The following is an 18,376-nucleotide window of genomic DNA, read 5'->3' on the forward strand; positions in this document are numbered from 1 at the left end:
CGGCCCGGCTCAGCTCGGCTCGGCTCAGCACAGCCCGGCCCGGCTCGGCTCAGCACAGCCCGGCTCAGCTCAGCTTGGCTTAGCATGATCAGCTCGCCTCGGCTCAGCTCAACACAGCCCAGCTTGGCACAGCTTGACTCAGCACAGCCTGGTTTAGCTCAGCTCAGCTCAGCCCAGCCCCATTCAGCTTGGCTCAGCCTGGCTCAGCTCAGCACAGCACAGCTCAGCTCAGCCTGGCTTGGTGCAGCTTGACGTGCAACAGCTGAGCTGGGTTCAGGCCCGCTGACAAGTCACGGTGCTGAGCTGGACAGGGAGTCCCCTGCCTCCCCCACCACCCCCACAGCCACCCCCCTCAAGCAGGAGGAGGCCAGAGCATCGGAGGATGATGCTAAATACAAACAGACCTGGAGGGAAAGGCGAGAAGCTGCCGCCGCGTTCCTGCCTGCTCAGCCCGGCTCAGGCAGCGCGGGGAGCCAACAGCATCCTCATGGGTCCGGCGTCGCCTCATGGGCTGCACGGCCGGGGGCCGAGCAAAGAGACGCATGTCCACGTGTAAAAACATAATCCTAAACTGCCTCGGCAATGGAGGGAGGTTTCCTTCTTCCCCCAGTTCACCTCGTGTGACAACAGCCAAACAAATATTTTAAAAACTCCCAGTAGCAGGGATTCGAGTGTATCAGCACCGCGGGCACCCGCCATGAATTTGTTTTAGAGAAGATGTGACCCAACTGGTGTCAAGTGTGAAGGCATCCTCTCCCTGGCAAAACTTCAAATCCTCTGAAAAACCAACTTGAAATCATGTATTAAATGGGGACATCTAGGGGAAATACCTGACGGTGCAGCCATGCTTCACAATAGCTCTGTTTTCAACAGAGGGCTTAGTGGTAAATGGTTGTGGGTGCAAACCTCTGTGATCCCAGCACCACTCACACCAGCATGTGTATTTGGCCCCACATCTGTGGCCCATTAATGAGCCGAGGGCCAAGGTGCAGGAGGGGGTGGGTTTGCACACTCTGCCCTGATGTGCAATGCAGGTGAAACTCAGCATCTCGGTTTGAGAATGTCTGGTCTTGGTGATTCCTCATCAGTTCCCCTGATACATTATACCCTAGAGCGTGAGGGATGATCGTCACCTCTCCTTGTCTTTGATGTAAAGAAAAATAAAAGGGTTTGTCCTGGTATGATCAGCCCTCACATTTCTATTGGGAATTTCCCTACACTGATGCTTGAAATGCCATTTAAAACTGTGGTTCCTGGAAATCTGTGGCTGTATGAGAATTTCAGCTGCCTTTTTTGAAGAAAGTTTTGTGTTCTTCTTCCCTTCTTACCACTGAGTTGTAGGAAGACCAAGTTGAAAATGCAACACAAGTATATCCCTGAAACAGAAAGAAGCTGAAAATAATTGACCGCTTGTTTTCACCTAACTTCATGGAGGTTGGATCTGAGCTGATACAATGTGTGGATCTGCCAATACTGGAGTAAGAACGGCATAGAACAGAAACAGAGCAACTACTTGCAAAATTTCATACCTTTTAATCTTAATTTTCCCAGCCATCTGTTTTTTTTAAAAGTTATCATTCTTATTAACAGTAGCATTTTTACTTTATTGCACTAGGGGACCTGGGCATTGTACACAACCACAGAAACATTGCTTGGATGGGACGCCCAGAGATCTCGCTTGCAGCAGGAGTGTCCCCAGCACCAGGCCAGCTCAGACAGCAATCTGTCCAGCTGAGTCTTGAAAAACTTCCCAGGCTGGAGCAGACATGACCTTCTGGGGCTACCTGCTCCCAGGTGCATCACCATCCTGGAGGAGGGTTTTTTCTAAGCTGATACCTGTGGTCATTGCCCCTTGTTCTGTTATCGGCCTCCCTGATAAGTGTTTGATTCTGTCACCTTTGTAATTGACCCTACAAGAGCTGTGGGCACATATAGGGGATATCTGTCCTTATCAGGTGGTGTAAAGATACAGAATCCAAGATACATCCTGTGCCAAAAGGTTTGCAGTGTAGGTAGACGTCCTGCAGATTAGCTGAGGGTAGGCTAACCAGATCAGTCTCTCTTCTTTGCTGGCATTACTTTTGCAAACTCAGTTACCCCCTTCAAAAGTTTCTGAGCAACTCTGATTTAGCGCAGTATTTTGAGGGCTGTGGCATTTTTTATCCAGCACTTGATACCCTATAAGCACATTTGCTATCTCTTGGCCCTGTAGCAGAAGAGAATCAGACATTTGAATTCCTTCCATCCCTTTCTTGGAGAAATCTCACAGATGTCAAACCAAATCAGCAAAGGGGTTAATTTTCTGTCTATGAGTTACTACTTCTAACTCTTATCACTCAACTGAAGAGAAAGAGAAAGAGCATTATGAACTCCAGAAATGCAAAAAAACTTTGCAAATCTGCCCCAAGCTCCTGGGAGCACCTGTGATCCTATGGACAGATGGTCACAAGCATCACTTAACCACGACTGCTCAGTGTCAGCATGGTCCTCAGCAGCGCCCGACAGCAGAGCTGAGCTCTCGCTCAGCGTTACAACCCAGGGAGAAGAAACTGCTGCCCTGGCTGCAAGACTACACAGAGCTCCATGTTTTGAATGTTGGGTTACAGAGGGTCTGTTGACCAAAGTAAGCCAATGGAGTTAGATTTTATTAGTATTATTCCTGGTATAGGTTAGGGGTAAGGAATAAAGAGCACTTTCAGCATTTATTGCTGTGCTGGATTGGACTTGTTCCGGGTTGGAAGAGAAATGGGTCATAAACACTTTATATAAATATAAGAGCAGTTCAGCTTCCTAACAGCTAACTTGAACAAGAAATTAGCATTCAGAAACAGCCATCTCAGCTACAGCTCCCAGACACGCTGCACAGGACACCATCAGGTACTGGAAACTAGAAACACCAAAGCCCTGGCCAAGAGGAAAAGCAAAGCCCTGCAGTGGCCGCTGTGTAGGACCTCCTCAGCACAGACCAACAGCTCTGAGGTACCACTCGTCTTGAGGTTGAGATTTGCATTACAATCTAAAATAAATCCTTAAGTCTGTTCTCTTGCACATTTTAGTCAGATTTAATGCTCTTGAGCATTGTAAGAATAATTTCTGCCCCTTCATTTCAATACACATTACCCTTTAATGCTGAACGGAAATGGAGCCTTTGTCTCCAAAGCTGAGAGGAATTCTTGAAAAGGTGGGAAATGCATTGAAATGGGGTTGAATCTGGTTCTGGGGCAGAATTTTCCTTCTGTTAGAGGTCATTGCCATAGTGCTAATTCTGTTTCGCTGCTCTTCCACGGCCAGCTGAGATGAAGCTGAAATCTGGGTGTTTTCTGCAGCATCTGCATTTAGATGAAGTAATGCTGCTTGTTGTCAGCAGGAAATGCTGCAGTACTGGCAGACTATTTCCAGCTCCTGGATGTTCATCGAAAGAATTACCTGAACAGTAAGCACTTCTAAAAACGAGATTGGCATTAATGCTCTAAAATTACAGGTCCTGTGTAATGTTCTGATACACAGAACGCTACATCACTTAGGATTTAAAACCAGAGATAATAGACGTTACAAATATTGCATTTCAGATGTTATAACAAATGCAGCACTCTGTAATACTAATTAATTAGCAGCTTAGTTAATACAAGAGCTTGGCAATACCCCAAAAAGCTTTCAGATACAGCATGTATCACCAAGTCTTCCCTGCTATAGCATGCCCTGACTGCTCTGGAAAGTAACATGGACTGGCTACTCGAGCATCAGCTTCTGAAATATGAATGGCTCAGGGGACCGTGCAGAACCACCATACATTTGCAGCTCTCATTGAAGATACTCTTTTCCCCCTTCCCTTTCCATTGCCCCCTTCCCTGTTTGTGAGACAGAAAAACATCCAAGAGCCTGTGAAACCTGTTTGATTTTGTAGTAGAATTGTCCTCTGCACCCCAGCAGCATGTGAAGTCCCCAGGTCAGGCTTGCTAGTGCTGTACAAACCAGGTCCTGGCACAACAAGCAGATAACCAATGCAGGAAAAAATCCAGGCCAGCAATGAAGGAGATCTTTACAGCTGTGCAAGCGAGATGCCAGGAACAAGGGGCAAGAGGGGATTTCTGGCTCTCTGAAGCTAATTCCTTAGTACTGCAGCAACCTCATCATGTAATCCTCTCCATAAACCGATTGTGCTCTGTGCTAGAAAGCAGGTGGGTTTCTCGCCAGTAGTGTCCTCCACATGAGGCTGTCACAACCCCCCATCTGCTGGTTCACAGCTTCCCCACCTCCTGCCTGCAGTTCTTGAATCTTTTGCCATGTTTTTGCAAATCCTCATGGTGCTCCAGCTCAAATGACACCTCTTCCATGGATCTACTCCACTGGCAGAGATTAAAGGGTAGCAGAATTGGACCAGGCTGTAATTTTTTTTCTTTTAGTGGAGGCTGTTTGTCCTTGTGTTTGCACTTGGGGAAGTTTGAGGGAAATGCATGGTTTGAGGGTTTGTCTCTTCCTCTGCACCAGAGAATATTAAATAACACTAAAAGTAATTGCTAGTGGGTCATCAGTTAAAAGTGACAACTCCAAAAGAAAAATGGGTTATTTTTCCAGTGTTTCTGGTTTGTTGGAAAAGTTCTTTTTTCCTCCAGGGGTGGGGTGAAGGAGAAGAAAGACATAAAATTAGGAGCACTTCAACGTTGTCTTCTGTGCAGAAATCGCCTCTTTCATAAATCATGACCATCTTATTAATGTCTATTAATTATGAACAGTATCTCTTGTCTGCTACTCTGTTTTAACTGCCTGTGCAACATTTCTGTGAGCAGTGAGCATTTAAAATAAAACAAATGCTGCTAATTATTGCTCTCAGCTTTGTATAGACATGCCTGAGAGCTAACTGTTTTCCAGATCTGCAGTTTTATTGCTTTGTCCATTATGTGACTGACCTGAATAAGGACCAGCTCCTGCTGCTGTTTGACTTGCTGGACCAAAACACGAGGGGGAGGATTTGCTTCAATGAGTTCTACACAGTGGTGTGCACCCTGCGAGTCCTGCATCTTCCAACACCCCTGAAAAGGGAATCAGCTCACTGGAGCTGATCTTTATTCACGGCATGTAAGGGATGGAGAGAGTCCTTGGGTCTATACTGCTACATAGAGGAGGAAAACAGGGAAATGAGCAGACTCCTGTTAATACCAATAAAACCACCCCTGAACCTTTTGCAAGGTAGGAATCACCTAACCACTCCTCCCAGCTCTGGCTGTCCATCTTCGTTCTCCAAAAACCAAGCCCTTGGCTGTGTCTACCTGTGGGGAAGAAGAGCATCTGTTTTCACCCATCGGTTTTTGCTAGTCTGTAGGTGCAGCACGTGCTGATTCCTTCTTCAGCCTCCCGTAGGCATCACCTACAGAGCAGACAGGAGACACTGGTGCCTTTTCGGGGAAAAGCAGCAGGGACAGCAGGCTGCAGTGAGGGACAGGGATGGTAAAGCCAGGGTTACCTCCAGAGCTCAGCATTGCTGTTGGATATGTCTGGCAGCTCCGCTCCGGACCTGACAGCCATCTGAGGGCCAGCACTCAGGGCTGCTGCCTGCAGGACTTGGAGAGGAAGAAGAGGAGCCAACCACGGGGTGTAGCCCTGCAAGTGATTCAGCACACAGGAGGGAAGGGAGAGGACCTCACAAAGCAGCCTTGGAGCTCAGCCAGCTGTCGTGCCCCTCCCCGGCACAGCCCGAACCCAGCTGGCAGCAGCACCGTGCCTCTGCAGCAGGAAGCACCAAGATGTTGGTATTTCCCGTGGGCGCGACTCGCAGGAGGTCACCTTTATTCTCTGAACACAAGCACCAGTTGGTATTCCATGTATTCTTTCCAAGCAGGAAATCAGTGCTTATCATCTGTTTCTAAACCTTTCTGCCCCAAAACAGAACCATCTTGAAAAGCAGTTCATCCACCGGCACACAGGACCCACCTTTCAACTGCTGGACATAGACAGGGATAATGGGATTGATTTTAATGAGTTTGAAGTTACAAGGTTTTTCTTCAGCATCCAGAAAGAAGAACTCAAGAAGATATTCAAGTACTTCGATATTTCTGGAGATGAGGTAAAATTAGAGAAATTACAGTCAAAAGATAGGTCATGAAAATGCCCCTAAATGCAGCCCGCAGCCACTTCTCACTCAAGCATGAGTTTCCTTCCTATTGACTTCAGGAGCATCTCTTTGGTAACTTACTGCACAGTCTGAATTGAAAATGTTTTAACAGTAAGATAGTAACTGGAAGAAATAATTTGGGGGGGGTGTGTGTGTAAACCAGGCATATTTCTCTGTCTGAGGAGACTCTTAAATGGGAGGAGGTGGTCAGGACTGGCAGAAGTACCTTTATTTAAGACATTTTCATCTGAGTTTGCTTGTGGCTTTTAATTATTTTTCAAGCTCTCTGCAATCCATTCCCAGAGTTGCTGGCCAGGGGTGTACCTCAGTGGGGTACACTCGGCCTTGAAACTCCTAGAAAGATTACAAGTGCTGTACCTTGGCTTATGCCTGTGCCATGGAGATGCTGATGCCAGGTAAGAGCCCCAGGGGAAGCTCTTCTCTTCTCTGATGGATCCCACATTGTGACCTTAAACCAGCTCCAGGTTCCAAGGAGAGGCCACAGGGATCTTGCCCATCCCTGCCCCATGGCAGGGAGCAGCTCCCTGCAACCAGAAAGGGAACAAAGCTGGTATCAGCACTTCCCCTCCAGCTCTGCACTGACACAGTCCTTACAGAGGTGCACACACACATCCCTTGCCAATTTGCTTTTGCCACCAGCTCACCTTTGTCCCTCTCTGGTCACCCATGCTCTTTCAAATCCCTCCCTGCTCTGAAGTACTCTCTGCTAATGACCACCTGCAGCTACACTGGTACAGAATCAGTCATTAGTAGACTGTAGACATCTCTTATCCGTGTCACAGCTTCACACTGTCTTCGTGACTTCAGTGTCTCAGCACGCTCCAGGAGCACATTTATCCAGACAGTCATTAGTAACTGAGGGAGATCCCTTCTCTTTCTCCTTTCTGCTGCTAGGTTCCTGGGTTATTGTTTTTACTGATAATTCTCCTCCTCTACGTTCCAGTATCCTCTCCAATTATTTGTTACAGGCAGTTGTTGCATCTCTCCGGTAAACCCTGCGGGGCTTGCAGCCTGTTTCCTGTGTGGTTTAGCAGTGCCGCAAGGTATCAAAGCCTCTGTCCTGCTCAGTGCCTGTGGATAGTTCTCTAATGCCCTTGAAGTAGTTTCCCGGAACAAGCTGGTTTAGCCCTAAGTTGCATGGATCCTGTCCTTTCATCTCCAGGCTGCCTGATTAAAAGGCCATTTCAAGCAGGAGCAGCATGGCTCTGACACAGCCATAAAGGCACTCCACTCCCCCTCATCCACACCATAACCCCAGCTGTTATGAATCATTCCAACATCTGCAAGTCATTACAAATGGTAGAGAAACAGCCATGTGCCAGAGAGGTGCCCTGTGAGCCTGTAACATGTTGGGGATGAGCCAGAGGCAATTGGTTGAAACCAATTTCTCTTGAGTTAATCAGGAAACTAGAGCAAGTTGGAGAAGGGGATGGGAGCCTGGACTTGGGGTCTTTCTCTGAAATAACTGTTTATATTGGGCAAGGCTGCCTTGCTAAGATAGGGATCTATCTCCTCTCCAAAACTAGCAACTGAAAAGAGAATTCAAGATGTTTGCAGTCTTCTGCATAGACAAACCACAACAAAAAGAGGAAGGGGAACACGAATAGACTCCCAGCAGGACCAGTGAGCTCCTAACACACTAGCAAGGACCCTTTACCCAGCTGGGAACAATGCAGCCTTGCTTCTCAGTCCCCCTGGGCTCAGTTGACAACTGCCAGATAGATGTATCAAACTTGTAGGAAGTGAATAAATCAAAGTGCTGCAGTAAAGCCATTGCCTGCTCTGTTTTCTCCATTGCACATCGCCACCGCTCTGCTAAGGTGAGCACCAGAGACTGGTGTCTGAGGAGGAGGAAGGACCGATGCAACTCAACTTCAGCCTGGTGCCTCACAGCTCTCCGCAGGACTAAGCCTGATGTCAGCATTAGCTTCCCCCATGCGCTACCATAGGTGTGTCCTCTTGGTATTTTAGAGACAATCCTCTCCCACCCCCTGCGTTACACACTGGTTTGGCGAGAACCTTCCACCCCAGCGCTGCCGTTTTGCCACGTTCAGACACACACAAAGCCAGGCCGGTTTGAAATGGTGCAGATCGATGGCCAAGGCTGGAGCCAATCATGCTGGCAGCTTTCTGCTCCCATGCTTTCTGCTCTGCATCCCTGGCCTGTGTGCTCTGGGCTCAGGCAGCTCCCTGCATCCCTGCTGTCGCGTGAGGAACAGCCCAACGACAGGAAACCCCGTTTGCTTTGTTAACGAAACCACCTAATTAAGTCCATGTGGAGAGAAAGCAAGACTGCAGTTTAGTTTCTCTTGCTAAATATTGACTGTTTACCCTTTGGGCACAGCAACCCAGTGAATTTACTTCCCCCTCTCACCTTACACACAGGCCATCACACCATTGAGCCTCCTCCAAACTTGCTGCCATTAGAGCTTCCCTAATGAAGCAGCATGGCTGCAGCATAAGGGACTAATTAGAACAGAAAATTCCAGTCTCCAAGCACTGCCACTGACCTCCCATGAAGTGAGATTTCAGCATGCCTGTGAGGCCGCATCCCACCTATCAGACCTTTGCAACTATGTCTGAGTCCAGAGAAAACTACCCATCTGAAATCCCAACTTTCCAGGATTATTCAGAGAAAGAGAGAACACAACAAACAACTTTGCAGAGCTGAGATGAGTTTAGTGCCTTTTCCATAAATTACCCTGATATTTTCAGCTGAGAGTCAGAGGGACCAGCCACCTCAGGCTTTCAGCCAGATACTCCCTACAGCGTCCAGAGCAGCAGCATCAGGTCCACAGTTAAAAACTATTTCCCCTGGTGCTGTCTCTGGACCCCAGCACCATTCCGCAGGAGCAGAGGCCCAGTGCAACAGCGGCACTGGCCAAACTGGGAGGCAGCTTTAGCCAGCAGTTAGCAATCAGTCTGGCACAGGGCCAGGTGTGAGGGTGCAACACCCACCACAGCAGTCATAGCTCCTCATGCGATGTCTCATAGTGAGATATAGGTCAATGAAACATGAATTTAAGGCACAATACAAACATTATTTAGATATTAATTAGGAATAGAAACACTGTATCTGTATAACATAGCTCTGTAAATCGCATTCTTCCCCCCTAAGCTTGTATGGTGTAGGGTGTGAAGCAGCACTTGATTTTACTGCTTGCAGCCACTAAGAAAATTTCAACTCTTGTGCACGTTCGGGGTTTTGCTTTGGTCAGCAGTCAGCCTGGAGTTCCCCAGCCCACTCCATACACCGAAATGTGCTACAGCTGCCATACTAAGGATAGCTTGGTGTGGTGTGGGTTTGTATGCACACATGCAACAGGGGACAGTCATCGACAAGTGTCTAAACTTTGCTCAGCTAGATGGGTAAAAGAATGGTCCCACGTAGTTTTATAATCCTGGTGTTTGAGGAAATCAGCTCTGAGACCTTCTCTGTCTGTGCTGGGGGAGGTGGAAGCAGGGCTGTCTCATGGGTGAGAACAAATGGCTACAAACAAGCCTCTGTTATTTTTCATGTGTATACATCTATATTAAAAAGGGAATAGGTACACACACATATATAAAGGGAATAAAAAAATATATTAAAAAAGTAGGTATAAAAAAATTGCAGGAAAATCACATTTTTGGTAACTCACATCACAAATTCTAACATGAAATTATTCTAAGATAAAATAATTGAAATGTTTAGCTATGATAACATTAGACCAAAGTGCCCTACAAAAAAAATTATTCCTACTCCTCTGATACCTTAGGTAGTTAATCAAGACTATAAAGTGGCGACCTGAATTAAGACATGTCAGTTAATGTAATTATAGGACAATTACACAGATCCATTATTTTGCACTGTTCACAAAGGAGCCAGAAGCACATCTGCAGCCAGTCGAGCCAGGCACAGAGGAGGTTCATGCTGGATGTCTGAGTGCAGCTCGAGGCCCTGCATTCTCCACAGATGCACACCTTATTTGCAAGATAAAACGTTGTCACATACTAAAATTACTACCAAAATGTGTCTCTAGGGTATGAGACAGATAATGAAAAAGTTGTAGAGCTCCAGCCCAGAATTAAAAGCCCTATTGAAGAAATTTAAAAAGAAAAGCAACACTGAGTTTATTTCTTAAGGCATGGCATTTCCAGGATTACTTTTATTTTTTAAATGCAGGGGAGAAAAAAGTTTCTTTTTTGTTTTAAATACAGGAAATTTTGTACAGCATTTCTGATAGACGTTCACGATGGTTTGCTCTCACTGGTAAAAGATCTTCCCTAGGTTAAAAAAACCCCTATATAATTTAACAGACAACCTGCTTGTGCTTTGCAGCTAATTAAAAATACGTGCACACGCTACTGAGATATGTCAACCAAGAAACAGAGGTACAACACAAAAATACATAATGCATTTTAAAAGTTACCTGATGTTCACAGCATCTTTGTATTGTCCTAGAATTCTTCATTAACTGAAGGAGCCGTGAAGGAAATTTAAAAGCATATTTTGTACAACTGTTATATTTGATTCTAAATGACTTCATAAAAATTACAAGGGAAAAAATGGTCACATCATTGGAATCCCCTCATCCTTGTTTCATGGCGTGTTGGATTTTCTGTGTCAATACCAAATCTAGCACCATATCCTACGTAAATGAATGTTACATGGCACACACAAACAAACTGCATACAAAAGGTTTTACCATAAAAATGAAGATATTTATTCAAGAAGTACAAATTTGATGGTACCAGCCATCTTTGAAAGCCATTACCATGAGGCAGAGAGGACACAAACCAAAGTCTCTTGCTCAGAGCATATGAAAGCAAGGGTCTTACAAATTGCCAGCTAATGCAGTCGTTTCAATCATTGCTCAAAAGCCACCTCCACTTTTTAAACATTCCCTGGACTTAAAAGAGGCACAAATAGGGTTTTCAATACAAGACTGGTTAGTTATTTTAATAAAGCCATCAGCTAAAATTTGTTTTAAATTTCATTAAATTGTCTCCAGCCTTTGACTGGACTCAAATTTCCTAAAGAAAAAAGGGACGTGGGAACAAGCAGGTGCAGAATTTTTGGAGCTCAAGATGAACTAAAGTTTTAAGGCAGGAGTCAGGATTTTAAGTTCTCTATTTGCCCCATGGCTCTGATCGAATGGTCTTCATCTGTAAAATATACAAATACAGAGTTCTACCAGATAAATACCCAACAAGTGGTCCTGCTTTGAGAGCAGGAACATGCTTCTTCACAGAGAGTCCAGTGGATGTATTTATTAAAAGTCTCAAAATCCACAGTAAGAAGCCCGCTGGTTAAAACATCACATCTTCCAACCATTTGACTTTTGTAGGCTCAGTGGCATGTATCTCCCTTTGAAGGAGAGCTATAGCTCCATCTCCTATGAACAAGAGCAACACACACGCGGCTACGGAGTATCTAAACTGATGAAATATGGAAGAGGAGAGCCATTTGCAGAACAGAACAATCAAAAACACTTTATGAAACGGAAAGTCTTAAAGCAGGCAGACTTGTATATACAGTCATTAACCAACAGAAGTGTTTGTAGCTGCAGATATAATCGCAGGACATTCATCTTCTTTGGGAGAAGACAGAAGCATGGTTGCTGGGAAGTTTAACTCCAAGGCTTCCTCGATCAGTTAACTTACAAGGCAGACCACCAACATCTAGTGGGTTTGAAGCAGATTTTTTTCTTTTTCCAAGGAAGTTGCAGAGCATATGAAGCTCATCCCCCCACCCAAAGCAAGTTTTTGAAAATGCCTTTCTCAAATACCTCTATATCCTACTTCAGGAGAGCGCAAGCTGTCCAAGAGCTGCCAGCTGTCATCCAGGAGGGAGTCAGAATTATGGGGGAAGCAGTGAAGGGCAAAGGAAATAAAGCCCCCTTTTTCTAACAGACTACTTTCATTTCAACATAACAGGATCTGAGCAGCGCAGTGAAAAAGACAACTTTTTTTTTTTTTTTAAATGTAAACATTCTCTGCATAAGGTGCAGGGTCTTGGATGTATGTACAATGACATAGAAAAGCGTTTGTAAAATAGATCAAGAGTCAGAAATGTAGCTACCACTTATGCTTCTGAAGATAGAAATGGAGAAACATACAGCATTCAGTTTGTCAACACTGACACAGTGAAAATGCTTTCAAAACTTCATGGCTAAAAGCATCCCACCATTGTAACAAAGATTATTTTTTTTAATAGTTTTTAAACAGTTTTTACATTATTTATTAACAATGGATATATATGCAGAAGCATGTCATACTACAGCAATATTTTATCTATTGGCCATCTGTTTTACCAAAGATTATGCACAATGCCATGTGTTGCCTTGTTGCTCCAATGAACCCCTCTTTCCTCTTCTCCCCAAAGCAACTTAGGAACTTTCTGTGAAAGGTGAAGAGAAGCTGGGTTTTGTTTGGTTGCTCCTGGGGTGAGTTTTTTTGTTATTATTACTGCTTTTAGCATTAGGGTCTATTAAAATCCCAACTTATTACACTGTTGACTCACACCATTGAGTTTTCTAAAGTATTTCCCAGATCCAGAGAAGCAGAGCCTTCAGAAAACTATAAAAAAGTTCTCTCAGTGCAGCTATTCCAAGCTATGTTTTCTGCAGAGGACACCAATAAACTGTGACACACAAAGAGCCAAGGTAGTCAATGAAACTTTCGGGAGCTGGATGCTCTAAAGGAGCAGCTGTCACGTGGTTGTGGAAGATGACCCTGAGCACCCTTCTGTGGCACACTGAGAAATGTACCTACAGCACCTGCAGCTCTTCTAGAGCTCCCTTGCCCCAGCAGACTACACATGTCTATGCCTCTCTACCCTTCAACCTGTTCAGGAGTGTGGACTTTCACTAGGTTATTACTTCTGGTTCAGACAGAAGCAACAATAAAGAGTATAAAAATCTGAATCATGTCAAACAAACCTGTCACTAATGTCGTAGAAAAATGTTGTCTGCTAGCATCAGTTCATAGCCCGAGCTAATCAGGAATGACACAAAGGGCTGATGGGTCTAACAAATAAAAAAATCTTACTATTCCTCACTTATCTGTACTTGGCATTGCAGTTCATGGCTGTGTACATTAAAAAACCTGTTGCATTGCTTCGATTATACCCAAGACACCACAAAGTGCAGGGCAGCACGCCAGCTGGCATGCCGAAACCCTGCCCAGGCCGTGTCCAGTGGCAACGAGCTGCAAGTTCAACACACGCTCACGCTGCAAAACAAAGATGCACACACCAGCATGCTTCTATCCTGTCTCCCCGTGAGCAGCCGCTGGTGCCCACCATGCAGACCTGCACCAGTCCTCACTGGGGCTGCCAGCTAGACAGCAGTTTAGTACTTGGTTAGTCTCACTTCAGCCATGTCTACTCTGCTCTGCAATTAAACAAACCTTCCCTCCCTCAGGCATGTGGGGAGCCCTGCTCTGCCCCAGGAGCTCGCATAAGTCCCGCTGGAGCCTCAGCCTGGTCCCCAGCACTGGCCTTTGCGCCAAAGACCATCTCACAGAACAAAGACAAGGCATCTCAGGGACAGAAATGACTCTTCTCTCAATGTGTATTGCAACTTCTAGTTGTATACATGGGATATGTCAGTCAACATGCTGTATGCTTATTTTTTTAATATATATATATTTTGAAACATAATTCTTTCCTAAATCTTGTAAAATTTGTTTCCAGCAGGGTATGTGCTTAGTACACCTGTCATTTTATATAAAAGATCTTGAAAAGACTTCATTTTCACCTATAAAAGCATTTTACCATTGAATTTTTTGTTTTAGATACGTGCTTAAGGGACAGGAAGGGGAGGAAGGCTGTTAGAGAAAAGAGTATTTTCATGAACCAATTCTCTGTTCTACTGATAGCCCACTTATGATGTGGCCTTCAGATCATCACCTTGCTCCCTAACATAAAAAGCAATTAGTATAAAACATAGTCAACTATTATGGCATAATAAAACTGAACCTTTTACAGCTAAGAGGAAGGAGAGGGAAAGAAGGAGCTCTCCCAGACCCTACACTCTGTAATCTCAAAAACAGTACATGGTGACAATGGCCTGAATCAAAAATGGAAAAAAAAAAAAAAATCAACAAAATGTATCATACAAAAAAAAAAAGGTAGTGTTTTGGTATTCACAGTTACAGAACTGTCACTCTGGTTTGCTCCTCCTTAATCTATCATGATTTCTCTGCTTCCAGAACAGACTGCAGGGAAATGACATTGTAAAAACCATTTATACAGAGAGGTAAGTTATCTCTTACAAAACAAGTAGTGTCTTTCTGGCACAAAACCATCCTTTGCCCAGGGAAAACCCAAGAGATTTTTTAGCTGTTTATATATCAAGTATTTTTTTCCCCTCTGTAATGCAAAAGATCTGTCTGCAAAAACCCAGTAGAGTAAATCATGTCTGTCTTAAAAAAACTCCACAATAGAAAATTTATTATAGATTAGTATTTATCAACTTTGATTTTATCTTTAAAAAGAAAAAAAAAACACAACAAAAAATAAATCCAAGTCACTTTGGTGTTTAGGAGAACAGGGAACTAATTTTCCTTTATACAGCTCTGCCACTGCACTTCATTCATCCTGTACCAAATTAGGAGCTGTCAAAAAACCATAGGCTTAATACAACATGGGGACCAAAAAGAGAGATATATTTATTTCAGGTTATTATATATAATAATTCAAGTTATTTTATATGCATTCAGGGAAATGCATATAAACTGTGGATCTGTTTTGCAACCATCAAGGTAACTTGTGTGCCTGCTTCCACTTGCTGGGAAAGACTCTTGTTGTTCTACAAGTGACCTCTGCTCATTCTGGCTCTACGCTGATGCTCACGGAGCAAGAACTCCCTTCGAGTCCAAGAAACTGAGTTCTGTGGAATTAATGAAGGAGTAAAGTTTAAAATTGTCAGTGTAACCCACCAGTTTCACGAGAAGACAAGAAAGAGCTGGAACAACTGTAGCTTTAAATCATTCAGACCAAAGAGGGAAGACAGAAACCAATAAAAATACGCTATTCATACCTGAATAGCACATTTGACTTGGGAAGAATTGAGGTTATTTCAATGATGGCTGAAAAACCAAGCAAACTAGAAATCACATTTAAAAGGAACAGGGCATTTGATCTCACACGAAAGCATTACCAGACAGGGGTGCAGAGCAGCCAAAGGAACACAGAGAGCATCTCTTAACTGAGGAAACAAACAATTAGATTCCCCACCCCTCCCAATATGCTCTGATTCAGATTTTTGAGTCTACAAAAGGATTTGTCATTTGCTGAAAGGGCTCCTCTTACATTCTGAAGGGAAAGCACTGGCTGTGAAACACTACCATCACGCTCTGGGCTGCGGGGGTGTGTCAGTGCGGGTGCCTCCAGTTGCCCTGGCTGGGGAGTCACCAGAGCTAGAAGACTGGCCGCTGTTTCAGATGACACTCACACAAAAAGCTGAAAACCATACGCTGTCATGTCCTCCTTACCATCTTCCACGCTTTGTGCCCTCTAGGAACTTAGCAGGGGAAGTTGCAATCTATTGCATCTAACTGCAGTTTAACCTGGACCTATTACACTGGTGCCATTTGACAAAGGTGATGCACCTAACGCTTAAGCACAGACCAGCGCATCACTCAGCTAGCCTGATCAAAGCTTGTTTTCATGATCTGAGTGATATATAATAATTCAGCAGGCACGTACTCAGGTGCCAGTCAGCCAGTAAACTTCAGGCTAAGTCAGTCTTGTAGCAAGTAAGTTACAGTACAGTACATGAAAGTATACATTGACTAAGTTATTGCCTAAGGCTCCGGTGGGCTGCGTTCCCAGCTCGGGAGCCAGCAATGGCACAGGACTGTGTTGCCATCTTGGAATGTACAATTGCTTGGTCTGAGCATCACCGAGAGCTGCCTGCAGGGACGGAGATCGAGCTGCCAGCACAGCTCTGCTACCCAGGGCTGGCTGTGCCTGGGCAAAGCACGTGAGTTAGGTCAAACCAGAAAGGATCCCCGTGAACAGGCAGCACGGGACCTACCCAGAGCAGCTGTGATTCTTGAACTGTATGTGGTGCTGATGTGAAATTTTATAAATTGATTAGTTTAATTAAAAAAAGTGCTCTCTGTTGCTCTGGCTCCATGGATCAGGACACCACCTACAGTTTTAAGAATCATTACATATTTGTATTGTTTAAATGAACTACAATCTCTTCCCTCCCTCTTTATACCCCCTCCCTTTTCCCTTCCCCTTCCCTCTCCCTTCTTTTGCCCTTGCCCTGTGCTGCCTGCTGTTGTGTTAAATATGATGATCAGGCAAACCCCAAAGGCCAGTTTACATTTTTATGTTTTGTTTTTGCAGATCTCCATCACAGATGGAATTTTTGCTGGTCATTTTTTGGAACCAATCCATTAGCAGGACAAACCGAAAGAAGAGAGGGCAGTGAAAACAAACCCCATGACAGAGACGGAGGGAAGAAGAATCAATAAACAAGCAGAAGTCAGTTTTCCACCGGGGTGGGATTTGCTAAGGGCTGGCTCACGATGACTTGCACCACATAGTCCTTTGGGATTTTCAGCTCCTCCAGTTTCATTTTGTCTGCCAGCGGCCTGCCTGAGAAGAACCAGCGCTGGCTGCCTGGCTCCACTCCCTCCACCGCGTGCAGCCGCCTCTTCATGTGGTACACCGTGTCCATGCTGCGGACCATGAGTTTGAGGTCTTTGCCTGTGGACAGGCGCAAACGAAGCTGGCATTCATGCCCTGAATTGGGTGGGGGATCTGGAATATCCAGAGTCTCCAGGTCACCCTTCTCCTCTATCATGTTGATAGGTGGGGCGAGGCAGTAGACAGGAAGCTGGTACCGGTTGCCCAGTTCATCGTAACACTCTGTAAGAGCACCTTCAGGAGATAAGAGAGGAAAAAATGAGTATGAATGCATTTCACATTTAACACTGAAGTGGTCATGCTCAGAAGTATTTACCCTACTGTTAAACCATTTGAGTGGTGAGGTCTGAATTCAGGCTTTAAAGGATCAATTACAACAATCTCAAGTTTTCATTAAAAATTGCTTCACCTTGTTTTCATATGGAAACTTGGGGTTGAGTTACAAGCACCTCCTAAAAGCCAAATGCACCCCTCCCTCCAGATAAACCAGGATAAACTTCAGAAGCAGCAGGAAGAGCTGAGGGAAGATGATGTTCTCCCCATGAGTCATTTAAAAGAGGAGTGCTTCTCTGGCAGCACAGCCTGAGGTTCAGGGCACATGTGCACCCAGAAATGCTACTTGGATGAACTATACAATACCAAGCCTTGTGAAAAGACAAAATGGTAAAGACCAAAGGCAAAAGACCCCTGTGAAAGAAAGATTTTGTAACTTCTCAAACATTTAAAAATTGCTGAAATAGTTTCATATAGGACCCATGTTTTAGTGAGCACTGCCAGAACAAACACACACGACCACCCAAGTCAGACAACTCCGCGGCTCTGTATGGAGCACGATGTCACCACCAAAGCAATGACACCCAGCACGTACTTTATATTTGCACGGGATCTGTAACTCCCATATTCAAAGCTCTGAAGTTTCAGGAGTGATTTTTATTTCCCCAGACTCCTGAGAGGTTCCTCAGGATAAACTGGGTGTTCATGTTAAAGACAACCGGGCAGCAGCATGCTGCCTTGCACAGAGCATTCCTTCCTACTGAAATGGTACAACATGCATGGAAGGGCTCAAGAATTAACACACTTACTGAAGTAACAAATACAAGCTGACTTTTTCACAGTACGAGACTCACTCTATAAAGATATTTCAAGAACTACCCTGAAAAAAAAGCAGCACATTTTTCAAAGAGTTACAAGAAGAGATGGCTGAAAGCAAAGCCCTGCTGCATACAGCACACATCACTTCTTGCAGCAAGCCAGGAAACTGAGATGCTGAGGAAGCTGCATCCTAAATCACAGCAGAAATCCCTTCTTACTGTGGCTAAAAAACCCCCAGACATTCACACACTCAAGCAAATGTTCTCCCTTTTTGAATTTACCTGCTATAATAAAGTTCTGCATTTTTGCCCCTAGAGGGGGCACATTCACTTGCAAGATCACCCATCCTTTTGTAGTTGGAAATGTTTGAAGAGGAGCCAAGTCCTTGGAGCTACAGAATATTTAAAAAACTCTTTGACTCGGCAGTTCTGCACACAACATCCAACTGCTCCTTGTTAGAAACTAAGGGCAGGTTTTTTTAGTTGGAGTTTTTTTCATGCTGACAGCGA

General features: G+C 44.7%; 3 protein-coding genes across 3 annotated transcripts in view; 1 reads left to right on the forward strand and 2 right to left on the reverse strand.

The window, feature by feature from the left end:
- The window catches only part of STK10 (serine/threonine kinase 10), a 50,834-nt gene extending 50,290 nt beyond the window's left edge, over window positions 1-544 (reverse strand). The window contains exon 1 of the mRNA XM_026858543.1: window positions 405-544. Coding sequence (XP_026714344.1) covers window positions 405-544 — 140 coding nt within the window. The remainder of the gene's footprint in view (window positions 1-404) is intronic.
- A 2,752-nt stretch (window positions 545-3,296) lies between these two features.
- EFCAB9 (EF-hand calcium binding domain 9) lies at window positions 3,297-7,122 on the forward strand. The gene is given in 6 exon segments (XM_026858544.1): window positions 3,297-3,350; window positions 3,352-3,433; window positions 4,870-4,994; window positions 5,885-6,061; window positions 6,468-6,525; window positions 7,025-7,122. Coding segments are annotated over 6 exon segments (594 nt in total).
- Window positions 7,123-10,278: 3,156 nt separating this feature from the next.
- The window catches only part of UBTD2 (ubiquitin domain containing 2), a 31,046-nt gene continuing 22,948 nt past the window's right edge, over window positions 10,279-18,376 (reverse strand). The window contains exon 2 of the mRNA XM_026858361.1: window positions 10,279-17,009. Within this exon, the coding sequence (XP_026714162.1) occupies window positions 16,612-17,009 (398 nt within the window). The 3' untranslated portion in view covers window positions 10,279-16,611. The remainder of the gene's footprint in view (window positions 17,010-18,376) is intronic.

The sequence above is a fragment of the Athene cunicularia genome (genome assembly GCF_003259725.1).
Source record: "Athene cunicularia isolate RWA chromosome 13 unlocalized genomic scaffold, athCun1 chr13_part1, whole genome shotgun sequence".
NCBI classification, from domain to species: Eukaryota; Metazoa; Chordata; class Aves; order Strigiformes; family Strigidae; genus Athene; species Athene cunicularia.